Source organism: Heterodontus francisci, chromosome 38 (assembly GCF_036365525.1).
Source record: "Heterodontus francisci isolate sHetFra1 chromosome 38, sHetFra1.hap1, whole genome shotgun sequence".
NCBI classification, from domain to species: domain Eukaryota; kingdom Metazoa; phylum Chordata; class Chondrichthyes; order Heterodontiformes; family Heterodontidae; genus Heterodontus; species Heterodontus francisci.
Window position 1 is genome coordinate 29,967,938 of NC_090408.1, and position 12,719 is coordinate 29,980,656.

Sequence of the window (12,719 nt, forward strand, 5' to 3'; positions counted from 1 at the left end):
ATATCTGGGTTGGATTTGGACTGAAGTTTATAAAGAAGCGTATGTCCCTAGATGATCAAATACTTATCGGAGACATTAGCTATTCTGCTGCAAGGACTGTGGAAAGTACATCTTTATTCAACATTGACTGGGTGTTGCACAATGTTACAATAAATATTCTGCATTTTCACTTCAGTACCTTCGGGAAACCCATAAAAAGAATTACAGAACCTTCCTCAAAAATTAAACAAATTGGGTAGAATGTTAGAGCAAATGTAACCAGATTTTGGAGAGAAAAGGTTGACAGCTGTATTTGTTCCTTTATGCTTTATATTATTAGTTAAATTAAATCTTACAAAGACTGCAATAAATACTAACCTTATTGCCTTGGGAATTGAAATGTAGTCGAGTAACCCTGGCATTGCCAGCTTGACGGAAACATATAACCTGCTGTGGCCGATTCCATTCAAACATTCGGACGCTTCCATCTTGCGCACCTGTAAGATCTGATTGACGTAATTGCAAAGAATAAAATCTTAGTTCATGGGCTAATCAATACAAATATGTAAAAATACATTATTTTTGTGCCTAATAAAAATTGAAAAATGTGTGTTTTGTTTTCCTTGCATAAAAAAAAGTATCCTCTTACCAAGCCTTAAAATGGTGACTCAGTTCTTTCTGTAACTTCAAGGAAATTAGCTCTTATCACTATGAATTAGATTAATGTGCTAAGTGCAAATGCCAAGTCCTGTGGTTTGCAAGTGTTAATGCAAAGTGTCTCTGAAAATTGGATCCTGCCATTCAATTCAGAATCAGGAATTAACAACATAAATGTCACCAATATGTAACATCAGACTTTTTTTTTAAATGATGCATGTTGTAGACAAAATCACAAATGCAGCAGTCCTCTCAAAGGCAGAGTTCCCAACTGTGTTGGCACTAATCAAACAGAGGGGGGGATTCGGTGGATCGGACATGTCTGCAGCATGGAAGACAGTTGCATACCCAAGGACCTTCTGTATGGTGAGGTAGCTGCGACCAGACGACCAGGGGGGTGCCCAAAGCTCCGCTTCAAGGATGCTTGCAAGCGTGACATGAGGCCCTAAATGTCGACTATTGCACCTGGGAGTCACTAGTTGGCAAAAAATGGAAATAGTGACACATCCTGTGGACTGATGTACACTACCATGATGATCAATGACTACAGTAGCTTGGCAACAGGTGCCAACGCCGAAAACAACAACTCACAGTGCCACTTGGCAGCTTCACATGCAGTACTTGGTGCAGAACTTCCCTCTCAAGGATTGGCCTTCATAGCCATCAGCAAACGTGCACCAAGAGAAGACACCTCACCTAAATGGATTGTTTTCTGTGTGTCCATCATCTTTTGTCAGTGGAAGGATACCAACAACAGTGCATGTTGAAATTGGCTTATGAGCACATGTGAAAATGCTCATGGACGGTCCTGGAGCTATAATGTATTGTATCTTCTATCTGTTCAGTAATGTCTTTAATGCTCATCTATTCTCCTTCTTCAAAGTAATTAAGCAGGACCCATCTGCACACACGTTAGTCCCTTTTCACCTTTTACTGAAAGATGTCGAGGAAAAAGAGCCGTGCGAGCACATGGCTCATACGTTTCATGTGAAACGCCTTACCTGAGGGATACAGCTTGAGACTATATTCTATTATAAAAGGGCAACTTTATTATCATTCACCGTGCCATTTCTCAGAACTTTGTCTTGTATCAAAACACTTTTTTAAAAATGCAGTTCATGTCCCAAAACTTCATTGCACAGTTTACACATTGCACAGATGATTATCGTGAAAATTGAATACAATGTTCTTTTGGGCTTATTCCTTCCACGAAATAATGATGATCTCTTTAGATAATGTCACTTTGTCTTGGTCGCAGTACTCTCACCATTAAATCAGAAGATTATAGATTCATGCCCCACAACAGACTTGAGCACATAATCTAGGCAGACATTTCAGTGCAGTACAGAAAGCAAGGCATTGTTAGAGGTGCCATCTTTCTGATGAGACATCAAACTAAGACGCAACGGGGTGGGATTCCATGACATTTTTGAAGAACAGCAGGGAGCTCTCAGTGTCCTGGTCAATATTCCTACTTCAACCGATAACAGCAAAAAAAAATGAGGTTAACTGCAAATTCATTTCATCCACTGTTTCTTGGAACTTGGTGAGCAACTGGATTCCACAAACAAACAAAACACTTAAAAATCAATCTGTCACTAATAAAAATCTTCTATTCTGTTATAAGGCACTATATAAATTCAAGTTCTTCTTTCTAATGACAACCAGCTGCCGCACAATTTGCACTTTTTTCTCTTTTTATCTTTCTCTCCTGTAGACAGAGACTCAATAGGAGTTTGGCTCTTTTGGTGTTAGTAATACTCTAATCCTTTGCCCAAGGATGGAGTATTCTAGTTAGATTGAAGATATGTCAACATATTATATAAACCTAGAACTTTGTATCAGCCACAAATTAAGTACTAGTATTTTCTATTTCTATTCAATCATTGGCTAAGGCTTTAGCAAAAGTAGTGGGCTGAATTTTGTCAACTTAGTTTTTTTTTTAAAAAACAGGCGGTCCCTTAATTTCCAGGTCCATAACTCAGAGGCAAGAGCAGCGCACTTTCTGGTTCAATCTTGCAGAAGGCGTCCAATTAAGAATCTGCTTCCGGGATTGCCGTCCAATTAGGGATGGTGGGCAGGTTCAGGAAACTGGAGGGCGAATCAGCACACATGTTCTAAAGGATGGCCGGTAGCCTTCACTGTGGCTGCAGTGACAGTGCTGCTGAAGAGACTGTGATACAAGATGGCGGAGCGAAATGGATGCGAGATGTAACTGAAGGAGTCGGCAGGCATTTCTTCACCCCATGTACCAACCATGACAGCATTCTCAATGAGAAACTACTGCAATGGTGAGCCTCTGCCTGCACATGACTCAGGTTTGCCATTTTCCCCATTTAACGTACAGATAACATGTCATTTTCATGTCACTCCGACCTGTGAGTTGATGAGTTATAGACACAGCGAGGGTCCTGTGCGCCTCTGGTAAAATTCCAACTGTCCTGGGAAAGTGGCTCTTAATTACTTCCTAAACAACCTCAATTGGCTTCCTGCTGCTAATGTGCAGGTAGCCGACATCGCACTCAGCCCGCCCTGGGAAAAGGACTGGAGGTGGAAACACGTGGGCAAACCGGCACAAGGCACTTTTTTCAAATTTTTCTGACTCTTGCCTCCAAACCCACCTCCAAGGGCCTGGGAAAATTCCCATTAAGTTCGAATTGAGTTAAAAACTAAGAGAAAAAAAAAAAGATGAGTAACAAAATCAGCTTAATCTCAAAACAAAAATGTTGGAAATACTCAACAGGTCTGGCAGCATCAGTGAGAGAAACAGTCTTAACATTTCAGGTCATGACCTTTCATCAGAACTGGAAAAAGTTAGAAATGTAACAGGTTTTAAGCAAGTACAGAGGCAGAGAAAGAGGAGCTGGGAGAGAACAGAAGGGAACATCTGTGATAGGGTGGACGGCATAAAGGATTAAATGACAAAAGGGATGACAGTACAACATCAGCTTAACCTCATTTTAGTACTCACAATACCGGTGAGCTGGATGGGAAGTCATCCTCTTCACATTGTTTAAGTTCCTCTTTATGAGCTACGACGACAGAAAAGACATCAATCATTTACAAAAGCAGTATCATAGATTCATTTTTTTTTAAAACATCAATGTAGTATACAGAAAACAAATGTAATTGTCACTTTATTATTTTTGTGTCAACATTTCTTCTAATTTATCTATGCTGACTTTTTGAACAAAAGAATTCCAGCCCAGTTATATATGGATAAATACCAAATGCTTTTCATTTTACTGAGCAAAGCAGCTTATATTCACAAAGTTAATTTTGACAATTTATTGATTTTGTAGTCATTTTATTAACAAGGAATTGTTTCTGTATATTATCACATTATTTAAAAAGGTGCAATTACTAAAATAATTTACAGTTGAGACATTGAAAGAAGCAAATTCTTAATTATATTCATTTTGCATTTTTTTTTGGAATGGTTGCCGTTTTTCTCTATCAGTTTTCTTCCTTCACCTCCTCTCCTGAAGGTGTTGACTGCTTGCTGGGATAGAGTTCCAGAAGTGCAGTCTGCCCTACAGTATCTATCTCTGACTCTGAGGCCAGTGTGAGCAACCTTTTTGCTTTCCAGGCTAAAATCAGCTAATTAAACAGGAACTCAACAGAGGCCTGAATTCAATCCAGAGACCTTCCTTGTCTGGAAGGCTCAGCTATTTGCTGGATACATGTACTGAGCAATTGGGGAAACTGAATTAATTTCTTAAAAGTACATATTTCACATCAGATGTAAATGCTCTATAGATCCACATGCAACAGCTAACAGAATTTAACATATCAAAAACCAACAAAAACAATTCTTCGAGTAACCTCTTCTGATTGGTAAAGTTTGCAAATGAATGCTTACAAGCTCATTCTACATTATCCATACGCAGAATTGAATTCACATAAAACAAGCAGTTCAAGTTTCAGGATGCCGTGAATAAATAGAGAGGTTAGAAACAATTTAAAATTGGAGAGGAGAATATATGGAGCCTATATATATGAAGATATTATAAAAATGAGAAAAAAAGAGGTTGAGAGAGGAATAAAGAAAGCAAAGTGGGAATGCAAAGCAAGCTCAAAAATGTATCAAAAACAGCAAGATATATCAGTAAAAAAAAAAGCATTGTTAAATGTGAACAGAGTTCCCGAGAAGAGGTGAGTGTGTTAGTAGAGGATAAATGCAAATATTTACTGAATCCTCAGCATTTTGCTTTTAACTGCTTCATTATCTACCTCCTCCCCAATATCGTTTTTGTAACCAACTGAAGAGGAGGTAAATCCTAAATTTGTTAAAAGATGAGCTATACTAAATTTAAAAAAAAACAGTATGAGACAAGTTAGCTGTTTAACTCTGGACGTACCACACTAGCTCCTGTACTCGTTTGCCCACTTCCTAGCCAAGGCATCGACGAAGAGGTAGAAAGCTGGCTAGATCCAAAATGAGTTGTACTAGTTTGGCTAGTGCTCACAGTTGAGCGATGCTCAATATCATCAGAACTATAAGAAATCATCATGAATGAGTTACAATTTTGGGTAATGCAAATATTGCATTTCAAATTTAAACACAAAAGCATCTGGATACATATTACATTTAAAAGTATTTCAATGGATTAAATAAAGTTTAGTACCTTCTAGAGTCTCTGTCTGAATCTTCACCAATCCAGGTATAAGGCTGAGCAGCTAGAATTGCAGATACATCAAGTTCTTGCACATCATGAGTAGAAGCCAAAGCCATCTCATTGGAATTTGCCTTTTATAAGGGGGGAAAAAAACAATTCAAACAAAAAGAAACCAAAATAAAAGTACAGAAGAAAATAGTCTATAATGAACTGGTATTACCAATGACATTGAATATTACAGGTAGATCCATCAAAATACCAATAAAAAGAAAAAACTGCAAATTGCTAGTTATCTGAATGGAATAGAAAATTATGGAAATACAAGGCTGGAGATTAGTTCAAAAGTAGAGAGTGGGGAGGGGCTGGGGATGGGGATGAGGAATTGATGCTTTGAGTCCAGGAAACACAGGACACTGTTTTGCTGAATGTCCTGAAGTTTTTGACATTTTTTTTTTTGCATGTTTCCTACCCACAGCCAGGCTGGCGGCTAATCAGGTGGGAAATCCTGCAACACAGGACCACAGCTGAACTAAGCTCAGAGCAAGCAGGTGTAGTGCGGGGGGTGGGGGAGCTTGTTGTGGGGGGCAGGGGGTGGCAGATTGTGTGGTCAGGGTGGGAGGCAGCCATGCAGGGAGGGTCCAATCAATGGTGGGGTGGGGAAGCAGATGATGGTTGGGAGAAGGTTGCGTCAAAGGGGAGAGGACTGGGGGGGTTTATTGTCAAGCTTTTTGTGCCTGGAGAAAACACTCCTGCTCCTCCTGACCCACAAGCCGTGCTTTAAAGGCACTTACATTCTGGACTCAGCCCTTCTTGCCTTTGTTCACCTGAGGCCTGGGATACCCAGTTGACTATGTTCAAAACTAGAATCACTGCTAAAGTGAAGGCACACACCCTTATTAAAATATTTAAATGACCAACCCATCTCCTGTGAGCAGATTGGTCGCCTGCCCTTGTTAAAACCGAAAGTGGCAGGGTTCAAGGGACATTAGTTCCCGATTCAGATATCTGGCTTTTTAATCTCCCACCTGAACCAAACCCACCCGCTTTGCAGGTTAAAACATCTCCCCACCCAGAGTTAATCAGTCCGCATCTGTAAAGTGAAGTGGCAGGTTAACATCTTGTTAACCTTCATCAGAATTGAAAACTGAAAAATAAACACGACCTTTATGTAGGGGAGTAACAGATAATACAATCGCAGATAAGTAAAGCTGATGGTTCAATGACCTACAAACTGCTAATGAGAAAACAGATGACATAAAAGACCATCTCAGTGAGGTAACGAAAAGATATTAAAACAAAGGAACATACAAATAGCCAAGACGTGAAAAGGTATGAGCGACCTCCACCGAAGAAAAAGAGTAAGGAAATAGGAGAAATTTGGAAAAATTTTTAAAAGTGCAGGAATGAATTACTCTAAGATCAGACTAACTACCTACCCTTCATTCTACTATCATCCATGTACCTATCCAAGAGTCGCTTAAATGTCCCTAATGTATCTGCTTCTACTACCACCGCTGGCAGCGCATTCCACGCACCCACCACACTTTGTGTAAAGAACCTACCTCTGACATCTCCCCGAAACCTTCCTCCAATCACCTTAAAATTATGCCCCCTAGTGATAGCCCTTTCCACCCTGGGAAAAAGTCTCTGGCTATCCACTCTATCTATGCCTCTCATCATCTTGTACCCCTCTATCAAGTCACCTCTCATCATCCTTCGCTCCAATGAGAAAAGCCCTAGTTCCCTCAATCTTTCTTCGTAAGACATGCCCTCCAGTCCAGGCAGCATCCTGGTAAATCTCCTCTGCACCCTCTCTAAAGCTTCCACATCCTTCCTGTAATGATGCGACCAGGCGGCACAGTGGCGCAGTGGTTAGCACCGCAGCCTCACAGCTCCAGCGACCCGGGTTCAATTCTGGGCACTGCCTGTGTGGAGTTTGCAAGTTCTCCCTGTGTCTGCGTGGGTTTCCTCCGGGTGCTCCGGTTTCCTCCCACCTGCCAAAGACTTGCAGGTTGATAGGTTAATTGGCCATTATAAATTGCTCCTAGTATAGGTAGGTGGTAGAGAAATATGGGGACAGGTGGGGATGTGGTAGGAATATGGGATTAGTGTAGGATTAGTATAAATGGGTGGTTGATGGTCGGCACAGACTCGGTGGGCCGAAGGGCCTGTTTCAGTGCTGTATTACTAAAACAAAACAAAAAAAAAACAAAACAGGAAGTGCTGAAAATACCAAAAGCAGAAAACAGATTAAAACCTGAGCCTTAAAATGTCTCTTCCCCTCAGAAATATGTCCTGAAAAAGGCTCTACCTCCAAAATCAACCTGCTTCTCCTTCGCCCAGAGCCTAACAGACCCACAGCACATTTTCAGTAACCTAAACTCCATTGAAAATGAAAGACGTTAGGATTTGAAGTTATCCCAAATCCTCCTTCCATGTGAGAAAGCAGTTTATATCGACTACCTCCAACCTGGTCTTGTGTATTTGCTTTTCACAATGTACTTTTGTCTATACTGGGGAAACCAACTGCATATCATCGAACATCTCTGCTCCCCGACCTTGTCACTTTTGAGCTCCCATTCGCATTTTGACCTTCCATCCTTTGCTTCCTAAAATGTTCCAACCATGCTCAATGCAATCTTCAAGAACGGTACCATAACCTTCTCTTGGGCAATTTAGAATGCAACAAGTCTTTGTAATGTTATATACAAGTCTGGACACTACCAAAAACTGAAAATTTACCACTTGAGAGCGCTGAGTTTATTGCACAAGCCTAAGCACAAATGCGGAGGCTACTCTTGGTCATACAAGATCCAGCAAAAATGTGAAGTGCGGTTTTAATAATTGTTTGAAATATACATCACAATTAATACCTACTGGTAGGTGTAGTATATCAGCAATGGTGTTTCAACATGCCAAAAAGAGATTAAAAGGATACAAAAAGAACAAGACTGATTCCAAAGGGTTGACAGTTAATGCCTGTTGGTAAAATATTTCATCTGATGGATTAAAAAGGACTTTTTATGGCATTTATAAGTCACTTATTTTTCTTACCTTATTAATTGCAAATGCCATTATGGCATCAGAATCTTTGTGAATAATTTTTGCTTTTCTACCTGGATAGCCCATGTCTGCTTCAACCTAAAAGATAGTATTACACATAATAGAGTATTGATCAAGGTTATTAATATATCTTCACACCTTAAAAGCGATGTACCGATGATGCTGTTTGCCAGTAGAAATAAAATATGCAGCAAAAAATTTAAAAATCACCAGCGTTACTATTTGTTTAATGGTTTTAGCTTTGCAGCAAACAGTTGTATATAAACTTGCAATGTAATCCTTTTGAATTTGCACTGAATGACATATTTGCACTTGCAATGTAGCCTCCACAGACATAACAACGAGATAGACCTCTGCATGTGTACAATTATTTACTTTCACACGCCATTAAACAAGATGTTGAAGCTAGTGCATTTACAACAGCTGCTAAGGATGAGGGGGTGGGTAAGGGATGCTACCTTGTTGCTTCCATGATGCTCCGCTACGCAGTTTGGTTTGACTTGGTCCACATGGTCTTCTACTGACTACATAACACAGCACACAGTCACAGCACATTACACATGCACAGAAATAAAAAAACGAAAATGAATAAAATGTTTTTACTGAATTAAAAAAAAATGAAACCCTGGCAGTATTACACTGGCAAAAACGGCTAATTTAATGTATTGAGCAAATTCTTACCTATAAACTTCATCAAATTTTGCCTTCTCTTTTCATACCAATAGGGTTTCAACCTTTTTCTTATGCAGATGAGGCACAATTACCAAACTGTTCATCAAATAAGTTAATGCGTTTGAAGCATAAATCCAGGTAATTACTGGGTTTCTACATTTAGATCTGTGGCTCAACCATTAGAATCAGGAGTGGCAAAATGTTTCTATTGCAGAGATCATGCTGGTTGCATACAAGAGGAATGGAACTAAAACTACAAGAACAACCTTATTGCGGAACACCAAGAACAATGACTTTGCAAAAAAGGGGGCAGTGGAGAGAGGGATATAGGAGGGGGCAGCAGACGATGGAAGAGGGAAGAAAATGAGCCCAAATGATTCCCACACCGAAGACAAAAAGAGGGCACTGAAAATTGATAAGGTGAGATAAGTAAGACAAGCATATTGTCTGCAGCATCTGTGGAGAGAGAGGCGGAGTTGACGTTTCGGGTCAGTGACCTTTTGGATTATACTTCATGGTGGATTTTCTTCATTGTTAGTTCTGTTTATGGGCGGCACAGTGGTTAGCACCGCAGCCTCACAGCTCCAGCGACCCGGGTTCAATTCTGGGTACTGCCTGTGTGGAGTTTGCAAGTTCTCCCTGTGTCTGCGTGGGTTTTCTCTGGATGCTCCGGTTTCCTCCCACAAGCCAAAAGGCTTGCAGGTTGGTAGGTAAATTGGCCATTATAAATTGCCCCTAGTATAGGTAGGTGGTAGGGAAATATAGGGACAGGTGGGGATGTGGTAGGAATATGGGATTAGTGTGGGATTAGTATAAATGGGTGGTTGATGGTCGGCACAGACTCGGTGGGCCGAAGGGCCTGTTTCAGTGCAATATCTCTAAACTCAACTTTAAAATCTTACCATAAGTATGGGGAAAATGTTCCCAGACTCACTGAACAAAGTGGACACCTGACTGAGCAGATAACACTACTAGAAACACTGTATAGTGGGGTGAAGGACAGCTTCAAATGGGAAATTTGGATCCTGCCTTGTCAGGGAAAATACAAAAATATCCTTAATCTACCAGTTCGTATCACACTACTACTGGTGGCAGTGGTAGGGTTTGCGAGAGACAAAAACTGTTGCTGCAGTACATCATTAGCTATTGGGACTAGTAGCAAGTAAGTTACGATCACCAGCACACCTCATACAGAAGTTAAAGGTATGATCGATTACCAAAGTAGTAGTCAGAATATGTTTGGAGTAGTTGACTCCATTTTGAAGTTGGAAATCCTGGACCTACTGAGTGACAAATGCAGTGGTTTCTTTTAGAGGTGGTACAGGCAGCTAAGAGCAAGGAGAATTTATTCCTTCAGTCTATAATGCTGATCCTGCTGGTGAACATGGTCATCTCCCATTCAAAAAAAAAATCTGAATTGCTTCATTCGTACCTGCTTGAATATCGAATTAATCAATGGCTAATCAACCCTTCTAACTTGCCACCAGGCAAAATGTGCAAAACTTTGAGGGAATAAAAAGTTCATAAAAATAAAATCTAAGTAAATACTGTTTCCAAAAATAGATTGTAATAAACGAAGTCAATATTCTGTGAAGTTAAGTGAAGAAATGTCATGAAGAAGCAGAACTTCATGACAATGCTTGTGAAGTTACCATGCGGTCACAAACAGTACCCGAGTTCACTTTGGTTCGCACAACTTTTGTGGGAAAACCTGCAGTTTGCAGAGAAAAGTAGAAGGTGGTTGATTTTATTTGTAGTGTGAGAATTATCTACAGCCTTACTATTACAAGATTCAAATCATGATGTGATCTGGGGAACAATAGGATATTTATTTTTTCATCTGTGAAGAGACTTCTTGCAATCTGATTGATGCATTTGGAAAACCTAATGTTATGTGTAGAGAAGGCAAAGAGGAAGCAAGCCACAATTCAGAATAAACAGGCAAGTTATAGGCCTAAATGAACAATACTGCCAGGACTATAAAACAAAGAGGCAAGCAGTAGATTGATGATGTGCCTAACTTATTCAAGGTAATTCAGTGTGCATTTCCTGATGCTAATATTAAACCAAATTGGATTAGCATTTAAGAAGTAATGAAGTTGATAGGGTTTCTAGATAATTCATTTTTTTAAGATGATTTCCTTCCAATGAGTCTGACATGGAATGCTAAGTCTGCATGTACTGTAACAACTGAGATTGCACAATAAGTGTAATATTTGGATCCACCCCACCCCTATGTTCTTCCTTTTCCTACTCTTCCTGAAGGTGGGCATAACTCCACCAGCATTAGTAGATCTCTGGTACCTCACAGACTCAGACATTCTTCATACAAAACTCGAGACAGACTTTGTTATGGGCAGACCTGTTGATGGAGGGGGAGATGGGGGCAATCACACCCAAGCACAGTTGTGGCCTTACCCAATATGCACACACTTGACCACTTTTTCAGCAAGGTTCACTGGGTACTCAACATCAGTCTTAGTATGGCTTAGCTCCACACCCTGCAATGCGATTACCTAGCTCCTAACGTATTTCTTAAACATTGCAGTCACATAATTGCTAACAGGAATGCTAAAATTTAGTTTAGTGAAACCTCTTCCATTAACAAAAAAGTTAATAAATATGGATGCAAGATTACCAGGTTTAATATAGAATATTGTAAAATAATTAGAAACACAAGTTAACAATGGGCAAAGAATTTCCATACCCTTTCTGGTTTTCAAGTGTGACAATGGTTAGACAAGTTCAAAACTTGGGTTGTAAATTGGACAGTGAAAGCTGTGATTACATGGTCAGCATAAGGCCTGGACAATTTTAATTCCTGACCTGAGGATACAAGAGGTAGGGTGGTGGGGGGGCCGGGGGTAGGGTGGTGGGGAGGCCGGGGGCAGGCGGGGAGAGAGGTTTCTGGAGTTGCTGTCAGTCAGAAGGTGAGGGCAGCAGAAGCCCAATGTTTTCTTGCGAGGGTTGAGAAGCAGTCCTGTTCTTGGTGGCTCACAAGGAAATCAAAGAAATGTAATGCAATTCCTAGGCCTCATAGATTGATTGACTTGCACTTTCCAGAGTAAAACTTGCATTGGAGTCCTAATTGCATCATAGGACCCTAACATTTCAATATTAATGAGCTCTCCCCTGCTTGCAGTGGAGGCCCAATGTTGCCAAAAACCCAGCAGTTAAAATGGCAGCAGGCAGGAACACAGCGGGAAGCGCCTGACGGTCATTTTAACCAACCATCTGCTTCGTTCCCACCGGATGAACAAGTTTAAAATCAAGCATTCGGGCTCTAGTTTAGTATTATAGTTAATACTAAATTGACTCCTTCAACTGAATTAATACAAGTTGACACATCATCATTAGCATCATTTATGTTAAGCTTTAAACAGTCATACCAAATATGCATCAGATCTTTAAACCTATAATACTAATTCCAGATATAAAAATTTAAAAAAGGCAAGAACTTTTGTCTTTATCCCCATTTACCTCACTTTGTTTTCTTTTCTTTGTGAATATAAATCTTATAAATGTGTCTTGCAAAATTTCTTGTTTGACCAAGAAGTGCCACAGCCTTTTAACAGGAAAAGTGGAATAATGTCTTGACCTGAAGTAAAACAAATAATAGTGAATTTGGTACATATAATCATAACTGAGCCAATAAATTCACAAGTCTAACTTTAGTGAAAAATATTATTTATCACCTACCAATAATTTAAATTTTAGTTGGAAGTTCAT

At 39.9% G+C, this 12,719-nt stretch overlaps 1 protein-coding gene across 1 annotated transcript in view; it reads right to left on the bottom strand.

Annotated features, from left to right (window-relative positions):
- Positions 1-12,719, bottom strand: part of dmxl2 (Dmx-like 2) — a 152,559-nt gene that overhangs the window by 18,487 nt on the left and 121,353 nt on the right. Inside the window, exons 33-39 of the mRNA XM_068017998.1 lie at positions 12,471-12,588; positions 8,777-8,842; positions 8,310-8,396; positions 5,265-5,386; positions 4,998-5,133; positions 3,608-3,668; positions 358-485 (exon numbers count right to left, since the gene is read on the bottom strand). Of these exons, the coding sequence (XP_067874099.1) occupies positions 358-485; positions 3,608-3,668; positions 4,998-5,133; positions 5,265-5,386; positions 8,310-8,396; positions 8,777-8,842; positions 12,471-12,588 (718 nt within the window). The remainder of the gene's footprint in view (positions 1-357; positions 486-3,607; positions 3,669-4,997; positions 5,134-5,264; positions 5,387-8,309; positions 8,397-8,776; positions 8,843-12,470; positions 12,589-12,719) is intronic.